We start from the raw sequence: 16,100 nt of genomic DNA on the forward strand, positions 1-16,100 counted from the left end.
CAGCACTTTTGAATAATCATGCAACTTATTTAGCTGCACCTAACATTAGACAGTCATTATTAAAAATTTTGCCCCTGAATAGGGTTGCTAATTTTGGTTGGATGCATTCCTGGAGGTTTCATCATATAACATAATCTTTAATTCCTGGAGACTCCAGGACAATCCTGAAGGGTTGGCATCCCTACCCTGAATCATATATAATCTGACTCAATTCTATTCCTGGATCAGCCATTATCTTGCTGCATCTTCTGAGGTTTGTAAGATTGTGTAGCTCAGTTTACTTTTATGTAACATTTATATATACTAATTACAATTTCAGAGTAGAGTAAAGCTTGATTTTTGTATAAATTTCAAGTATTTTTACACTGCAACCTCAATTACCTAGGCCTCATTTATTCTCAGCATTTCATATTAAAGGTGGCATTACATCCCCAGGTATTGTTTACATTAAAAACTATACCACTTGTCTGACTCTAACCTGAATAGCATTCATATTCTCCATTCCGTTTGGCTGAGGAGACGTTTGACATGAGATAGTGTTGGACCGTACAGGACGAATGTACGTACTATGCTGCACAAATAGTAGCTGGTGTAGTGTAGATAAAGGGCTTTTGCATCCCGCTTCACCAGTATTCGTTGCAAGTTCATATTATTTTTGAAAAAACAATGCGTAAAAAAAGTAAGATTTTCAATATGACAGCAAAATATCCCAGTGATGATACTAAAGCAGTTTTGACTTTACTATAATGAAAACCATCATTCACAGGACAAACCTTCATTTCACATAAACCTTTTATCGTGCAGAGCGCCTTAACCCTCTTACACAAAGAAGAAGATTGCACAGTTGGTTGCATTGCAGCATAACTATAAGCTTAGTTAAAATTTTGTTCAAAATACACTACTTCCTACAATATTTTTTAAAAACAGAGCTTCTGGTGGAAAAAACACTACACTCAACACTACTACTGTAAAACAGCACACAAGACAACTAAAATATAAACATTTTTCAGCAACTGCTAATAGTACTGAGTGCTGAATTTACTGAATGAAACAATTAAAGTATTCTCTGTATGATCACTGTAAGTTAGGCAAGGATATCACATCTTAGATTAGGAAATTCAAAATAGGACTTCTGAATAAGAATTACAACTTGACTCCCATGTCAGTGGGTAGCAGAAAAGAAAAAAAGCTTTTACATAAAAGCTACACACGGTTGCAAGCATAATATATTGCTTTAAGCAATGGTGAAGACTAAGATAATGGGGATAGTGCTAAGGAGAATAAAAACAAAAATCAACATTAAACTAATAGCAAACAAACAACAAACAAAACAAAAACACACTCCCGGTAGCTTTTCGTAAAAGCAGTTAGAAACGTCTTTTCTCCCTTAAGCAAAAGAAGGTGAAAGCAGGAGTATTATATTCATATCCAGTTCTTTTACAGGTTCTGCTCTCCAAGAAGACTAAGAACATATAGTGTGATCAGCACAAAATGCACTTGAATAATGATGTGCTTTCTATAGTGGGGTGCAGACAGACAAGATGCTGCCATGTTAACATACCTCTTGCACTGAGCGAGCTGCTGGCTTGTCTTGATGATTGGCCAATATTAAAAATGGTAGAGTACATAACTGTGGGTGCTGAAGAGCAGAATGTAGTTCATTCCTCGCCGTTTCTAGATCATCTTCCGAGGAGGCACTGTCTAATACAAATATTACCCCTTGGGATCCTTGGTAGTAACGACTCCAGTACTTCCTAATAGTGTCAGCCCCTTTCAAAACAATAATGAAAACTAATTAAAAACACGGAAAGTTAAATAGATCAAAAAATTTCCTGCCAGATAACAACCCTACCACTTAGAATGGATTAAAGCAATGGGACAAATTTTGTCTTTACTATACATTCTGTGCAAACCACTGAAATCAAGAACATTATTTGTCAGTAAGGGCAGAATTTGGTTGTCCTTTCTCTAAAATTTTCCGCTTAATTAACTAGCCATCAATCTCTAATCCAGCTTCAGTGTCACCTAATCCCACACCTTTCCACTTAAAAATAATGGTCCCTCTTCCCATTTTTACTGTTGTTCCACTTGTTCCTTTTACCACAGCTCCACAGTTTCATCATGTGATGGTGTGTGCTGGGCCCTTTGAGGCCCCCTGCTGGAGGTCTTGTGGTCCTACCACAGCCCACCCCAGAAATGGAGCAGTGAAGGTGGGTCCTCCAGGACTGCCTAGAAGGGCTACAGGAAAGCAGCCAATCAGAGTGCAGCAGACTCAGTTAAAAGGAGCTGTAGGGCCTGAGTAGGTCAGATTCTGGCTGGGACCGAAGACTGAGGAAGTCCTGGAAGACAGAGAAACTCTTCAGGCAAGGAGACTTGGGGGAGGCCCTGCTCAAGCAGGGAACAGACAGAGAACCCAAGAAGGTGATGGGACCAAGTGGGAGGCAGCCTGGGGAATAGCCGCAGCGACCAAGTAAAGCAAGCAGTACATGGCTGCTATCTACAGGGTCTCAGGGTTGGGATCCAGGGTTCCCCTGGCCACTGGAGAAGTGGCCTAAGCCACGAGGAAGGGATAAGACACTTCACTAAAAGCCCAAGAAAGGGTCTGGGAATTTAAACAGGCCCAGGTCTGGGGCTGAAGACCCTGCAGAGGGTCAACCATGCATTGAACTTTGTTAGCCCAGAAGGGGGTTTTTACTTGAAGGAGTGGCCTGGCTGGAGATCTGGGACAATAAGAACTGATGAAGGCAAAGTGTCCTGGGGGCACTGCTCTATACCAGGGTAGGCATGGACTTAGAGCTAGCCGAGAAGGGGCTGAGAACTGAGACAAGGCTACAGACATTAACAAGGTAACGGACAGGCCCTGTTGGACCTTTTACCTCAAAGGGGGTTCATCCATCCATTCACCTATTAACTGAGTGACTTAGCCAGAGGGCTGAGCCACTGAAGACCTGCCTGACGAGGGCAACAGCCAACAAGGGGCACCATGAGCAGAGTGTGGGTTTGTGCAGGTTTGCACCCAGGTGATGGTAGAACTTTGATTTTATGAACACCAATCTACAAATTACCAGCTATATGAACAATTTTTCCCAAGGTAAAAAAATACACACAAAGGTGATGTTGATGAAGAACAAATCAATGTCCCTTCACATTCCAATGCCTTCAATGCATTGGAAGTCACTTTGCAGTGGGTAGTTTAAAGGAAGAGAAGAAAGTGATGCAGTGCACCATACTGTAACTTAAGCACCATACGTACTGTAATTTTGAGATGTTCAGTTGTATGAACTTTTCAATCCCAATTAGTTCTTAAACAGGGATTCTATTGTACTTGTGTGTTCTCTCTCATTCCTTTGTAGACTTTCTGTAGGACGAATCAGATTTTCTCACATGTCTGAAGTGCCATACAACCCTATGGTGTTATTGTGCAAAAATATTTGATTCAAAAATATAAACAAAGCCTACCATTTATTTTATAATTATATATTTAGTTAGTGGAATGGTGACATGAAAACAATTCACACAACAATGTCTGACTCAATTTGCTGGGTCAAGCTGTAAGGCCTCCCAAGCGCTCTGCCCCCTCCAGCAGAGCACTACATGATTTGGCCTTCAGCAACAAAACATCAATCCTGATACCATCTGACTACAAGTTCTTTGGGGCAGGGACTGTTCCTTCTCATCCGTCTGCGACTATCATTAAAAGGGAATAATAATAATAGTACCGGGTGCTTGATGAGTCTCAGGGGAAAAAAAGAAAAGGTAGTTCAGGGGGAAAAGGGGGAAATGTTGCTCTTTACATAAAAATAACTATATTTTGAGAGGGGAGAAGTGAAACTATTTATATTTATATACTGTGTGCACATGTGCTGGCTATTGATTTTAAGGAAATCTCAATGTATTTCTGAAACAAACATTAAATTAATTATGCCCAGGCAATGTTCTGAGCAAGGTACAAGGCACTGAATAAGACAACGTAATCTAAGTACAATGAAATATTTTAGGACAGTGTTACATAGTTTTCAAAAGCATCTACCTTAAAATATGTACTTATGTTGTACACTGCTCAGCAAGATGGGTGTTTTACATTAAGTCAGGGTGAAGAGGTCAACATTTAGAGCACACCTTCCCTAAAAAGGTTCACTGATCCAGGTGATCACAGCACTTTTCAAAGTGTAATTACAATACATTCTTCACATAGCCATTAAAAATAAACCCCTTCCTAGCACTAGTCTGCCTTCTGTTCCTTTGTCCCTCCCTGTTAGTTACTCCAGTAATAACAGTAGTGACAAATACTACTTCACACTTTTCTCAGATCCTTCTCCAAACTCTGAAAAGCTTATGTTTTTAGGTACAAAAAAGGTGCAACTATGTAACTGCTGAATCAAATTAGACCTGACCCTTAAGAAATGGTTATTTAAAAATGGATAAAACAGGCTTTTACTATTATGAAAAATCTTGCTTAAATTCTCTATTAATTCAGCCTCACTTATACACCAACAGTTCAAATACAGTATGATTTTCTGTATTTTAGGAACAACTTAGATTGTACAGCATGCTGACGGAAAGTGTGATTATATTGAAACACTATTACTGGTCCACACCAACATCCCATAAATCTCTTCTTTACTCTGCCTGCAAAGGGTTTCAGTGTTGCTTAGACTCAACAGCTCTTCTATATGTCCCTCAGTGTTATTTCCAGGTACAGCGAGTTGCCACAGGAATCAATGCAATCTTTCAGCAAACCAGAGAGCAGAAACGACATAGAACAATAGGAACCTGAGACTGTACAGTACATCAACATGGGTTTTACATTACATGCTGGCCTACACTACGCCCTTCCCCACCACCACCCTTCTTCATCCTTTCCTTTCTTGAATTTATTTCTGGAGAAAGATTCCAAAGACTTCTACTTCCTGGCTTCTTCATACTAACAGATTGATGTTGGTTTCTCTTAGCATTGCAGTTTAGGTGGTACTACTGCAGCTGTGCACTAGGTGTCATAGGGATGAATCAGCAGACTTTTCCCCAGAAGGGAACACTCCAAGGACACATCTACACTACAAACTTAAGTCAACTTCAGTTAAGTCAACATCCAGTTGCTGCAATAAGTCGGTACTGTGTATCCACACCACACTCCTTGTGTCAGTGGGGCGCATCCTCACTAGCAGCGCTTGCATCGATGCAGAGAGTAGTGTACTGTACATAGCTATCCCACAGTGCAACTCGCCATAGTGGGTTTTGGGAAGGACTTGCAATGCCTCATGAGACCAAAACATTCTCGCAGAGGGGACTGGGAACATGGCTTCAACATCCCATGATGCCATTCTCTCCCTCCCTCCCCTGATTTCAACTGGAACCCATGATATTTCCTGCCTTTTCTCAAAAGACTGGCATACCCGCGTGTATGCCAAGAAGCATGGACCCCACTTAGCTGAGCACTATTGTTGTGAGCATTACAAACTCCACATGCCTTATCCTGCAGTATTTCCAAAGCCATGAGAGAAGCTGCTGCGTGGAACACTGCAATGTCCTTCCAGCAGCCCTGCTGGAAGTCATAGAACAAAACAATTCCCAGTTTCTGCTGGCAGTTGCATAGCAGCTGAACATGGGGGAGCACAGTTTCTGGTCCCGAGAAACAAACACTGACTGGTGGGATTGCACTGTTAGGGGATTATGATCAGTGTCTGCTAAACTTTCGTACGCACAAGGCCACTTTCCAGGAACTGTGTGTGGGGCTCTCCCCAGCCCTGCAGTGCAGTGACACTAAAACGAGACATGCTCCAACAGTGGAGAAGCGAGTGGTCATCACTGTGCAGAAATTAGCAACGTCAGACTGCTACTGTTAAGAGGAGAATCTAATACATCCGCTCCATTGCTTCAGTTTCTCTGTCCCTCCTCTTCTACCTCCTCCCCAATTTTAAACTAATAAAGACTTTCATTCTCAAGACATGGACTTTTATTGAATAAACCTACTGTAACAAATCACAAATAGAGTTTAACCTGAATATTATGTACAGATGTGGTCGTCTCATCTCAAAAAAGATAGACTGGCATTAGAAAAGGTTCAGAGAAGGGCAACTAAAATGATTAGGGGTTTGGAACGGGTCCCATATGAGGAGACTAAGCTTGGAAAAGAGGAGACTAAGGGAGGATATGATAGAGGTATATAAAATCATGAGTGGTGTGGAGAAGGTGAATAAGGAAAAGTTATTTACTTTTTCCAATAATACAAGAACTAGGGGCCACCAAATGAAATTAACGGGCAGCAGGTTTAAAACAAATAAAAGGAAGTTCTTCACACAGCGCACAGTCAACCTGTGGAACTCCTTGCCTGAGGAGGTTGTGAAGGCTAGGACTATAGCAGGGTTTAAAAGAGAACTAGATAAATTCATGGAGCTTAAGTCCATTAATGGCTATTGGCCAGGATGGGTAAGGAATGGTGTCCCTAGCCTCTTTTTGTCAGAGGGTGGAGATGGATGGCAGGAGAGAGATCACTTGATCATTACCTGTTAGGTTCACTCCCTCTGGGGCACCTGGCATTGGCCATTGTCGGCAGACAGGATACTGGGCTGAATGGACCTTTGGTCTGACCCAGTATGGGCCGTTCTGATGTTCTTAACCTTGGACACACGGTGGAATAAAATTGTGAGGGGAAAAACACATTCAGCTTGTCTTTAAAAGGGCAGTGGCCTTGCCTGTCACACATCATATGTGCAGCTTTATTCTTAGGATCCTCCCCTGGGGTTGAGTGGAAGGGATATTACAATCTCCCACCCAACCCCTCCTGGAACATTTGGGAGAGTGGCAGGGGGAATACGGAGATGTTGAAATGCCATTCTGCAGGGGCTATGGAGGGAGTCTAGCCTCAAGGTGTTTCTCCTGAAGGTGAACCAAATGCCTCAGCATGTCTATCCATTCCTTCAGAATCCCCAGCATCGCCTGCTGTGTGCCATGATCACTCTCCTGGGCTAATCTCCTGCTCACCAGGTCCATGTCCAGTTTTTCAAAGAGAGAAATCCTCCACAGTTTTTGCTCAGTGTCCACTGTCCCAGAGGCATTCATAATCTCATTAAACATGTCATTGTGTGTCCTCTTTCACCTTCATCTTATCTGGGAGAGCCTCTCCACCAGTGTGGAGGAAGAGCCGAAGCCCTCACTTCCAGCTCCAAGCCATGGAAAGCACAAAGCAACCATTGTCAAGGCAGACTCAATGTCTAGTGCAGAGTTGCTATATTAAAAAAAACCCTCCCCTTATTTCACAGAAGTTTAAGGCAGAACATTTTCATTTACACAAGATATTCATTGAACTGGTTTGCTGTCCCAGCCATGGTGCAATTACTAAGGTCAACACCAACCCCTGCTATCCAAACTACAGCCATATTTTGGCTGACAGGGCAAAAAAATCACAATGGGAGAGGGGGGCACAGGCACTGTTGTTTGTGGTTCAAGTAGTTGCAATGAAAACTCCCACAGTCCCCCCTACGTGACCCTATTTGATATTACTCTTCTGAGGGTAACAGAGGCAGCAAGGGAACAGATACTGCAAGCATCCGGGTATTGACCGGGTCCTTATGCTGCTATGCTGTGTACTGCAATGATGCCAGCTGAATTAACACTGTAGAGGCATGGGAAAGTGGCCTATGGCGGTGGAAGAAATAGGGCAGCCTTCCCCAGAAAGCTTCTGCAACAGATTGTACAGTACCTCCACAAACGTTTCCTAGAAATCTCTATGGAGGATTCCCAGGCCATCCCTGTGTACATGAACAGTTTTTTATGGGGCACCCTCTACTTAGCTGGTGCGGCCACTGAGAAGCAGATAGCCACTCTACCTCACCTTCTTAATTTTATTTAAATAAGGAATATAAGAACATGGGACTCCAAAATATTACTTCGAATTTCACACTCACCAGAGGTTCCTTCCCTGACACCACACTCTGCCAGGATGCTGTTCTGCAACTGGCTGGACTGCTCCGGGGCTACAAACAGCTCCTGACTCAACAGGAGCATGCATCCCGCACTCGCCTGTCTCCCATTCTCCTCCTCCTCTTCATCCAAGACCTTCTCCTCAGCATTGTCCATGCTGGCCTGGGACTCCAACTCCTCAGAAGTATCTTGGGGGTCGTGGTTGGGTCGCCACTAAGAATCACATGCAGCTCCTTGTAGCAGTGGCACATCTACCACCGGAGCGACTGTTCACTTCCCTTGCCTCTGGTACACCTGCCTCAGTTCCTCGATTTTCACCTGGTACTGCTGCATGCCCTTGGTGTAGCCCTTCTCCCCCATGCGCAGCATGGTCTGCTCATAGAAGTCTGTCTCTGCGGCTGAATCAGAGCTGTGCCTGCACAGCTTCTTCTCCTCACAGACCAAGAAGATCCACCACCACCTCCTGTGTACTCCAGACTGGAGTACATTTGGAGCATGGAGCTGCCATGATTAGATGTGCAGACGAGCTCTCCATGCCATAAAACAGGAAATGAAAATTCAAAATTCCCAGCCCTTTAATAGGGGAGGGGCTGTTTCCTGTGTACCTAGCTGCTGTGCAGCAGAGTTGAAAATGTTTACCAGAGCGGTCACAGCAGAGCATTATGGGACACCTCCTGGAGGCCAGTTAAACTGATGTAAGCAACGCAATGTCTACACTGCCTCTATGTCAATCTAACATCAAAATAAGCACTACACCTCTCGCAAAGGTGGAGTAATTAAGTCGACACAGCAGGCAAGTTACGTCAGCAGAAAGGATCTGATAGTGTAGACACATTCATTATTAGGTTGACATAAAACAGCTTACATCAATTTAACTGTGTAGTGTAAACCAGGCCTTCCAGCAATCCAGGAATTCATGCACAAACAGCACAAGAGGCAAACCAGAATCTTGTGGGATGATAATTTTTGTTGTGTGCTGCCTGTGTACTCAATATATACAAAACCAGAAATACACATGTACATATTAGACAAAGTTGGTGAAGTAATACTTTTTATTGGACCAACTTCTGTTGGTGGAAGAGACAAGCTTTCGAGCTATAAAGAGCTCTTGCTCAGGTCTTACCAATAAGAGATGTTACCTCACCCACCTTGTCTCTAATATCATGAGACCAACACAGTTACAGCAACACTGCAATCAGCATATATTGTTTTATGAAGATTTATATTTTTGTTACTAAACAAGCCTCAGTTTGTGAAAATCATCTCCGCCTGCTTTTGTCTTCCTTTCTTGTTTCTGTAGTGAGGTTAACTTGAGATTCATAGCTTCAATATTTTTCCTAGCTGCTAACTGCTGCCTCCAGCTTGGACTCCCTCTTATTAATTACATTTTAAAAACTGTTAGAACAACATTATTTAGGTTGCAAATTTAAGCACTTGAAACTTAGGAAACATCAGATTTATGGTTGCCTGTGCAAACTAATTTGTCCCTTTTGTGCATATGAATTATTATGCGGTCTGAAATTACATAATCATATACTTTTTTTCTATGGGAAATCAGAGGAAATCTCAAAGATGATTTCATTTAGAAAGGAAAAAGATAAAAACAAATTCCATTACGTCAGTGGGTCCCCAAACTGGCCTGCCACCCTAGAGAGGCATGGAGGAATGTTTGGGAGAGAGGAGCCAGTACCCACAGGGGGTAGGGAGGGAACGCCATGCTTCCAGCCCCGCTCTGCCCCCAACCCCATTCAGCCCCCATTCCTGCTCCACCTCCAGACCGCAGCTGAACCCTCATTCTCTCCCTGCCCCCAACCCCAGCTCCTGCTCCACTTCCATCTTCGGCCCAAGCTCCGCTGCTGAGGAAGACTTGGCTGTGCGGTAAGGGGTGGGGGGGGCACGCGAACAGATTCTATTAATGGGGGGGCATGACTGGAAAAGTTTGCACACCACTGCATTATATACAACTATATCAAATACCCCACCCCCCAACAAATCATGCATCATTGGTAGGTGAACTGTGTGAAAGCATGGACTGATTCCAATATAGCTGCTCTGCAATTACTGAGATAGGGACACTTCTTAGAGAAGCTGTCTGAGCCCTAGTAGAATGGGCTCCACCCAGCATGGGTAGATGTAATCTAGCTAGCTCATAGCATGTTTTAATTAGACATTCCTATTTAGACAACTTTTGGGTGGACATTGCCTGATCTTTAACCCTTTCTGCACATGCTACAAACAGCTTGAGAGCTCCCCCAAAAGGTCTCATTCTATCAAGGTATTACCCGTATTGTTCCGAGTATAGGCCGCTCCTGATTATAAGCCGCACCCTTAAAGTTTGGTGCTATTTTAAAAAAATTAAATTTTTAACTTTTTTTAACTTAAAATATGTGGCGGGAGCCGGACGGCCAGAGCCAGGTAGCTGGCCGGCCAGAGTAGGGCAGCCGGGAAGGGATGCGGGGCCGGGGCCGGAGCCGGGCGGCAGGCGATGCGGCGCCGGGCGGTGGGGGACGCGCGGCCAGGGCCGGCGCCGGGTGGCGCGAGGCCAGGCAGGGCCGCCCAGAGAATTCCGGGGGCCCGGGGTCTTCGGCAGGGGGGTGGGGGGCCTTCCATTCTGGGACCTGCCGCCGAAGTGTCCCGAAGACCTGCCGAGGGGCGCCCCCGCCGCCGAATTACCGCCGAAGCGGGACCCACCACTGAAGTGCAGCCCGGTCTTCGGCGGTAATTCGGCGGCGAGAGGCCCCGCCGCGGGTCTTCTGGGCACTTCGGTGGCGGGTCCTGGAATGGAAGGGCCCCCCGCCGCCAAATTACCGCCGAAGACCGGGCTGAACTTCGGCAGCGGGTCCTGCTTGGGCGGTAACTCGCCAGTGGGGGGTCCTTCCGCCCCGGAGCGGCAGGACCCCCCCCCCCCCCCAGGCGAAGACCAGGAGCAGAAGAAGCTCCTGCGCCCGGCCCCGCAAAAGTTTTCCGGGCCCCCCGGAACGAGTGAAGGACACCGCTCCGGGGGCCCCGAAAAACTCTCGTGGGGGCCCCTGCTGGGCCCCGGGGGCAAACTGCCCCCTTTGCTCCCCCCCCCCCCGCGGCCCTGAGGCCGGGGCCCGCGGAGGCGGGTACACGGGGCTGGAGCCGGGCGGCGGGGGAGGCGGGGACGCAGCCGGCGGAGGCAGGTACGTGGGCCTGGGGCCGGAGCGGGGCGGGGACGCACCCGGGGCTGGGGCCGGGCGGCGCGAGGCCAGGGCCAGTGGAGGCGAGTAGGCGGGGCCGGGGCTGGATGGCGGGGGAGGCGGGGACACTGCTGGGGCAGCCCAGAGCGCTCTGATTCCCCGCCGCGGCTGGGATTGAAAGCGCTCTGGGCTCCCCACCGCGGCGGGCAGCCCAGAGCGCTCTGATTTCCCGCCGCGGCTGGGATTTGAAGTATTTTTATTGTTTTTTTTTTTTCAAGTTCCTGATTATAGGCCGCACCCCTAATTTAAAGACTTAAATTAGGGGAAAAAAGTGTGGCCTATACTCAGGACAATACGGTATTAAAGAGCCCTACACATGTCAAGGATGTGCACTTTGTCTTCCCTCTGGAGGCTTAGGGAAGAAAACTGGGAATCGGGGGGGTGGGGTGGGGAAATCAGTTGATTCAAATAAAAATCTGAAATAAATCTGATTAGAACTTAGCATGCTGCTTAAGCATTATCTTAGCTCTGTGAAATAGGGCATAAAGTGGACCAGCCATAAGGGCCTGAATTTCCTCTGCCCTTCAAAGTCTGCATAGATAGATGGTATAAAGAGCAGAGGCCAGAGGCTTAAAAGGGGTCCCATTAAACCAACTAAAACTGTGCTGAGGTTCTAAGATGGAGGGGGCTCCCTAATAGGGGGCAACACATTAATGAGGCCCTTGAGGAATCTTAGGGTTGGCAAAATTTGGTATGACCTGAAAAGTGGGATGTATTGATATTGCTTCTGAATATTTTCTTATGGAGCTTACTGATAGTCCAGAATATCAGGAAATCAGTTTCTAAGGTGACATTGTGCTGCTCAAATAGAAAACCTCTTTCATTTAGCTGCATAGGCCAGTCTAGTAGATTTTTTTCTGCTATGCACCAAAATGTTCTGGGCTTCAAATGAATAGATTTTCTCAATGGAAATTAACCAGCCAGCATCCACACTGCAACAACACTGGGTTCAGGAGCAGATTCTGACCACAGTCCTACTAGATCACATCAGGTAAGAGGTTATGTGACTGGAGGCTATACATTCCTTAGGTCTGAATACAAAAACTATATGGGCCACATCTATATGGATAGATGTGCATGATCCCTGGTGTCCATGAGATGAGAAATGCACTGAACTTGGATCCTGAACCTTCCCTGCCCAACCTCCCTTAAAGAGAATGTCGATATTTCTCATTCTGACCTGTAGTAAACAGGCCCAATCCTGGTTATCCCCACCTACGGAAGATGGTCTGCAGGGCAGAGTCCTTGACAGTCTACTTGTAGTTGTCTAAGATTCTATAAGTCTGGTAGATGCAGAACCACTGATGAGATTTGGTGACAAAGGCACCAGTTCCCAAAATGAACAGATAGTTTGCAGAGCAGAGATAGCCAAATGCTTAGGTTCATAGCATTTCTAAGTACTAGGACATTTATGTGGAAGTGAGTCTTCTCAAGAGTCCAGAAGCCTTGGGTTTGAAAGTGGTCTAAGGGAGCTTCCCTCCCCTAACTTTGAGGTATCTGTCCCCAGCATTTTGGAAGGTAGGGTGAAAAAGTGGTATTCTTTGCACACCCAGCATAGGTCCTTCCATGAATCTAATGATGAGAGGAATTCTAGTAAGACCTGAACTCTCATGCCATGTGATCATAGAACCACAGGCTTAGAAGGGACCACAAGGGTCATCTGTCTAACCCCCTGCCAAGATGTAGGATTTGTTGTGTCTAAACCATCCAAGACAGATGGATATCCTCCCTTTTGAAAACCTCCAGTGAAAGAGCTTCCACAACCTCCTAACACAGTCTGTTCCATTGTCCTACTGTTCTTACACAGTTAGGAAGTTTTTCCTGAGATTGAATCCAAATCTGCTATGCTGTAGTTTGAACCCATTGCATCTTGTCCTGCTGTCTGTGGCAAGAGAGAACTTTTCTCCATCTTTTTTATGGCAGCCTTTCAAATATTTGAAGACTGCGATCATGTCCCTCCCTTAATCTCTTTTCCCAAACTAAGAATAACCAGTTCCTTCAGCCTTTGCTCATATGGCTTGCATTCCATCCCTTTGATCATGTTTGTCACTTGCCTCTGGATCCTTTCAAGTTTCTCTACATCCTTGCTATACATTGTTGACCAAAATTGGACACAGTACTCCAGCTAAAGTCTAACCAGTGCTCAGTAGAGTTGTACTATCACCTTCCCTGATTTGCATGCTAGGCCTCTGTTAATGCAACCTAAAATTACATTTGCTTTTTTTTGCAACTGTATTGCGTTGACTCAAGTTGAGGTTGTGATCCATCACAACTCCCAGATCCTTGTCGGGGAGGGAAGGGATAGCTCAGTGGTTTGAGCATTGGCCTGCTAAACCCAGGGTTGTGAGTTCTATCCTTGAGGAAGCCACTTAAGGATCTGGGGCAAAAATCAGTATTTGGTTCTGCTAGTGAAGGCAGGGGCTAGACTCAATGACTTTTCAAGGTCCCTTCCAGTTCTAGGAGATAGTTATATCTCCAATTATTATTATAAGCCAGTTAACCTCCATTTGTATTTGTGCATTTGGTTTTTCTTCCTTAAGCATAGCACCTCACAGCTGTATTTGTTAAATTACACTTTGCTGATGTCTGCTGTATAGATACAAAGATTTGCATGGTGCATAGGTGAAGTCTGGCATACTGCGGGCATGTTTAGTCTTGAGAAAAAAAATGGCTAGGGGAAGACCTGATAAGTCTTCAAATATGGTAAGGACTGTTAAAGAGAGGGCAGTGATCAAATTGTTCCACTAAAGGTAGGACAAGTAATCAGTTTAAACTGCAGCAAGGGAGATTTAGGTTAGATATTAGGAAAAACTTTGTAACTATAAGGATATTGAATATGTTACCAAGGGAGGTTGTGGAATCTACTTATTAGAGATTTTTAAGAACAAGTTAGACAAACATGCCAGAAAGGCTCTAGGTATACTTGGACCTGCCTCAGCACAGGGGGATGGAATACATGATCTATCGAGGTCCCTTCCAGCCCTACACTTCTATAAGTGCAGGAAGCCATATGACGCTGGAGCTAGACACATACAGACATTTGTAGTTGAGCCTGCAGCTGGTTTGATATGGTCTGCCATGGTCTCAAATCTCCCCTGTGGTAATCAAGCTCTTGCTTGTGAAAAAAACTTACACAGCTCCTGTAAATTCTATTCTTTGGGTTAGCCATCTATTCTTATAGTAGTACTCATCCCCTATATCCTCCAACGATGTCAGCCTTGATACGCCACTCATCCACTTCTTCTACAGCAGTCAATTACTTTTTCTACACTGCCTCCTACACATGGAATATCCTCTTAATTATGATTTACCAAGCTGTTCATTCACTTCTGTTCATTAAATCCCTCCTTCAGACTCCTCTTGACTTGTCAACAAGAAAGGAGTCAACAAACAAACTTCCAAAATTAAAGCAGCCATGTGATCTTATTGTAATAACTCTGGTCCTTCCTCTACCTAAAATTTCTTACCCCATCTCAACCTCATTCCTTGAATGGCCACAATATTTCAATACTCCAAGATTTCACTGTGAGCTTTTCCTTCATGGCCCGAAACACATACCAATGAAGCAAGGAGCAGGACTCCAGAGAAGTGGTACAGGGCTTGGGGTGGACCATTGCTGGAAGAAGCTTAGAATTTGCCAGTAGAGAAAACCTCCTCCAGCCTCAATTGGGCAATCAAGAGAAATTTGATAATAAAACTTAGATTTTTCCATCTCTAATTAATTCTTCAACTCCATCAGTCTGGAAGTTAGAAATATTTCACCACAATTTTCAACCCTCCATTTACAGGATAGTAGATTAAAAGACCAAATTTGGCTTCTTCGGTCTCTAAAATTACATGACTATATGGATGTAAATGTTATTTGATGTGATTATTCTGAAATGTGTTACTGGGAACTAAATCAAGACGATAAAGTATCCACGTCTCAGATACCACCAATAACTAGCACTGATTTTGTTAGTATCATGAAGCCAGCAACCAAAGGAAAACACTGACTAAACTACTATCACTCCAGAGGTAATGTCTCCAGATTATGAATAAGACTTCTTGGCCGGACAACGTGAAGAAGTTTGCCATTGGTGCTGTCCTATAGTATCTGTACTGTGGATAAACCAAGGGGCTCAGTTTATCCTGGGAACTCACCAGCACTAAATTCATTAATTAAAATGTTAAACAGACAAAGTCAGCTTCTTCCTTGCCATTTTTCCAGTCTCTTCACACTCCCTCATTCTCTCATCTCCCACATTTTATACTGAATCAGGTGCAGTTTCTGCTTACAATACCATGCTAGGGCTTTGCTGGACCTCCAACTCTTCCATTTCATGGTAAAGAACAGGAGTACTTGTGGCACCTTAGAGACTAACACATTTATTTGAGCATAAGCTTTCATGGGCTACAACCCACTTCATCGGATGCATAGAACGGAACACACAATAAGAAGATATATATACATACAGAGAACACGAAAAGGTGGAAGTACCCATATCAACTGTAAGAAGCTAATTAATTAAGAGAAGCTATCATCAGCAGGGGAGAAAAACTTTTGAAGTGATAATCAAGATGGCCCATTTCAGACAGTTGACAGTGAGGATACTTTAACATGGGGAAATAGATTCAATTAGTGTAATGACTGAGCCATTCCCAGTCTCTGTTCAAACCAAAGTTAATGGTATCTAGTTTGCATATTAATTCAAGTTCAGCAGCTTCTCGTTGGAGTCTGTTTTTGAAGCTTTTCTGTTGCAAAATTGCCACCTTAACGTCTGTCACTAGACAGAGAGATTGAAGTGTTCTCCTACTGGTTTTTTAATGTTATGATTCCTGATGTTAGATTTGTGTCCGTTTATTCTTTTGCGTAGAGACTGTCTTGTTTGGCCAATGTACATGGCAGAGGGGCATTGTTATTTTTGCTGATACAGACTAACAGGGCTGCTACTCTGAAACCATTTCATGGTGTACCTT

The 16,100-nt window shown here is 44.5% G+C and overlaps 1 protein-coding gene across 6 annotated transcripts in view; it reads right to left on the reverse strand.

Moving 5' to 3' along the window:
- ARL15 (ADP ribosylation factor like GTPase 15) overlaps nucleotides 1-16,100 on the reverse strand; it is a 196,350-nt gene that overhangs the window by 154,794 nt on the left and 25,456 nt on the right. For all 6 annotated transcript variants that reach the window (XM_045021552.1, XM_045021554.1, XM_045021551.1 and 3 more), the window contains exon 4: nucleotides 1,562-1,770. In XM_045021552.1, coding sequence (XP_044877487.1) covers nucleotides 1,562-1,770 — 209 coding nt within the window. The remainder of the gene's footprint in view (nucleotides 1-1,561; nucleotides 1,771-16,100) is intronic.

This window comes from Mauremys mutica, chromosome 6 (genome assembly GCF_020497125.1).
Source record: "Mauremys mutica isolate MM-2020 ecotype Southern chromosome 6, ASM2049712v1, whole genome shotgun sequence".
Classification (NCBI taxonomy): Eukaryota; Metazoa; Chordata; order Testudines; family Geoemydidae; genus Mauremys; species Mauremys mutica.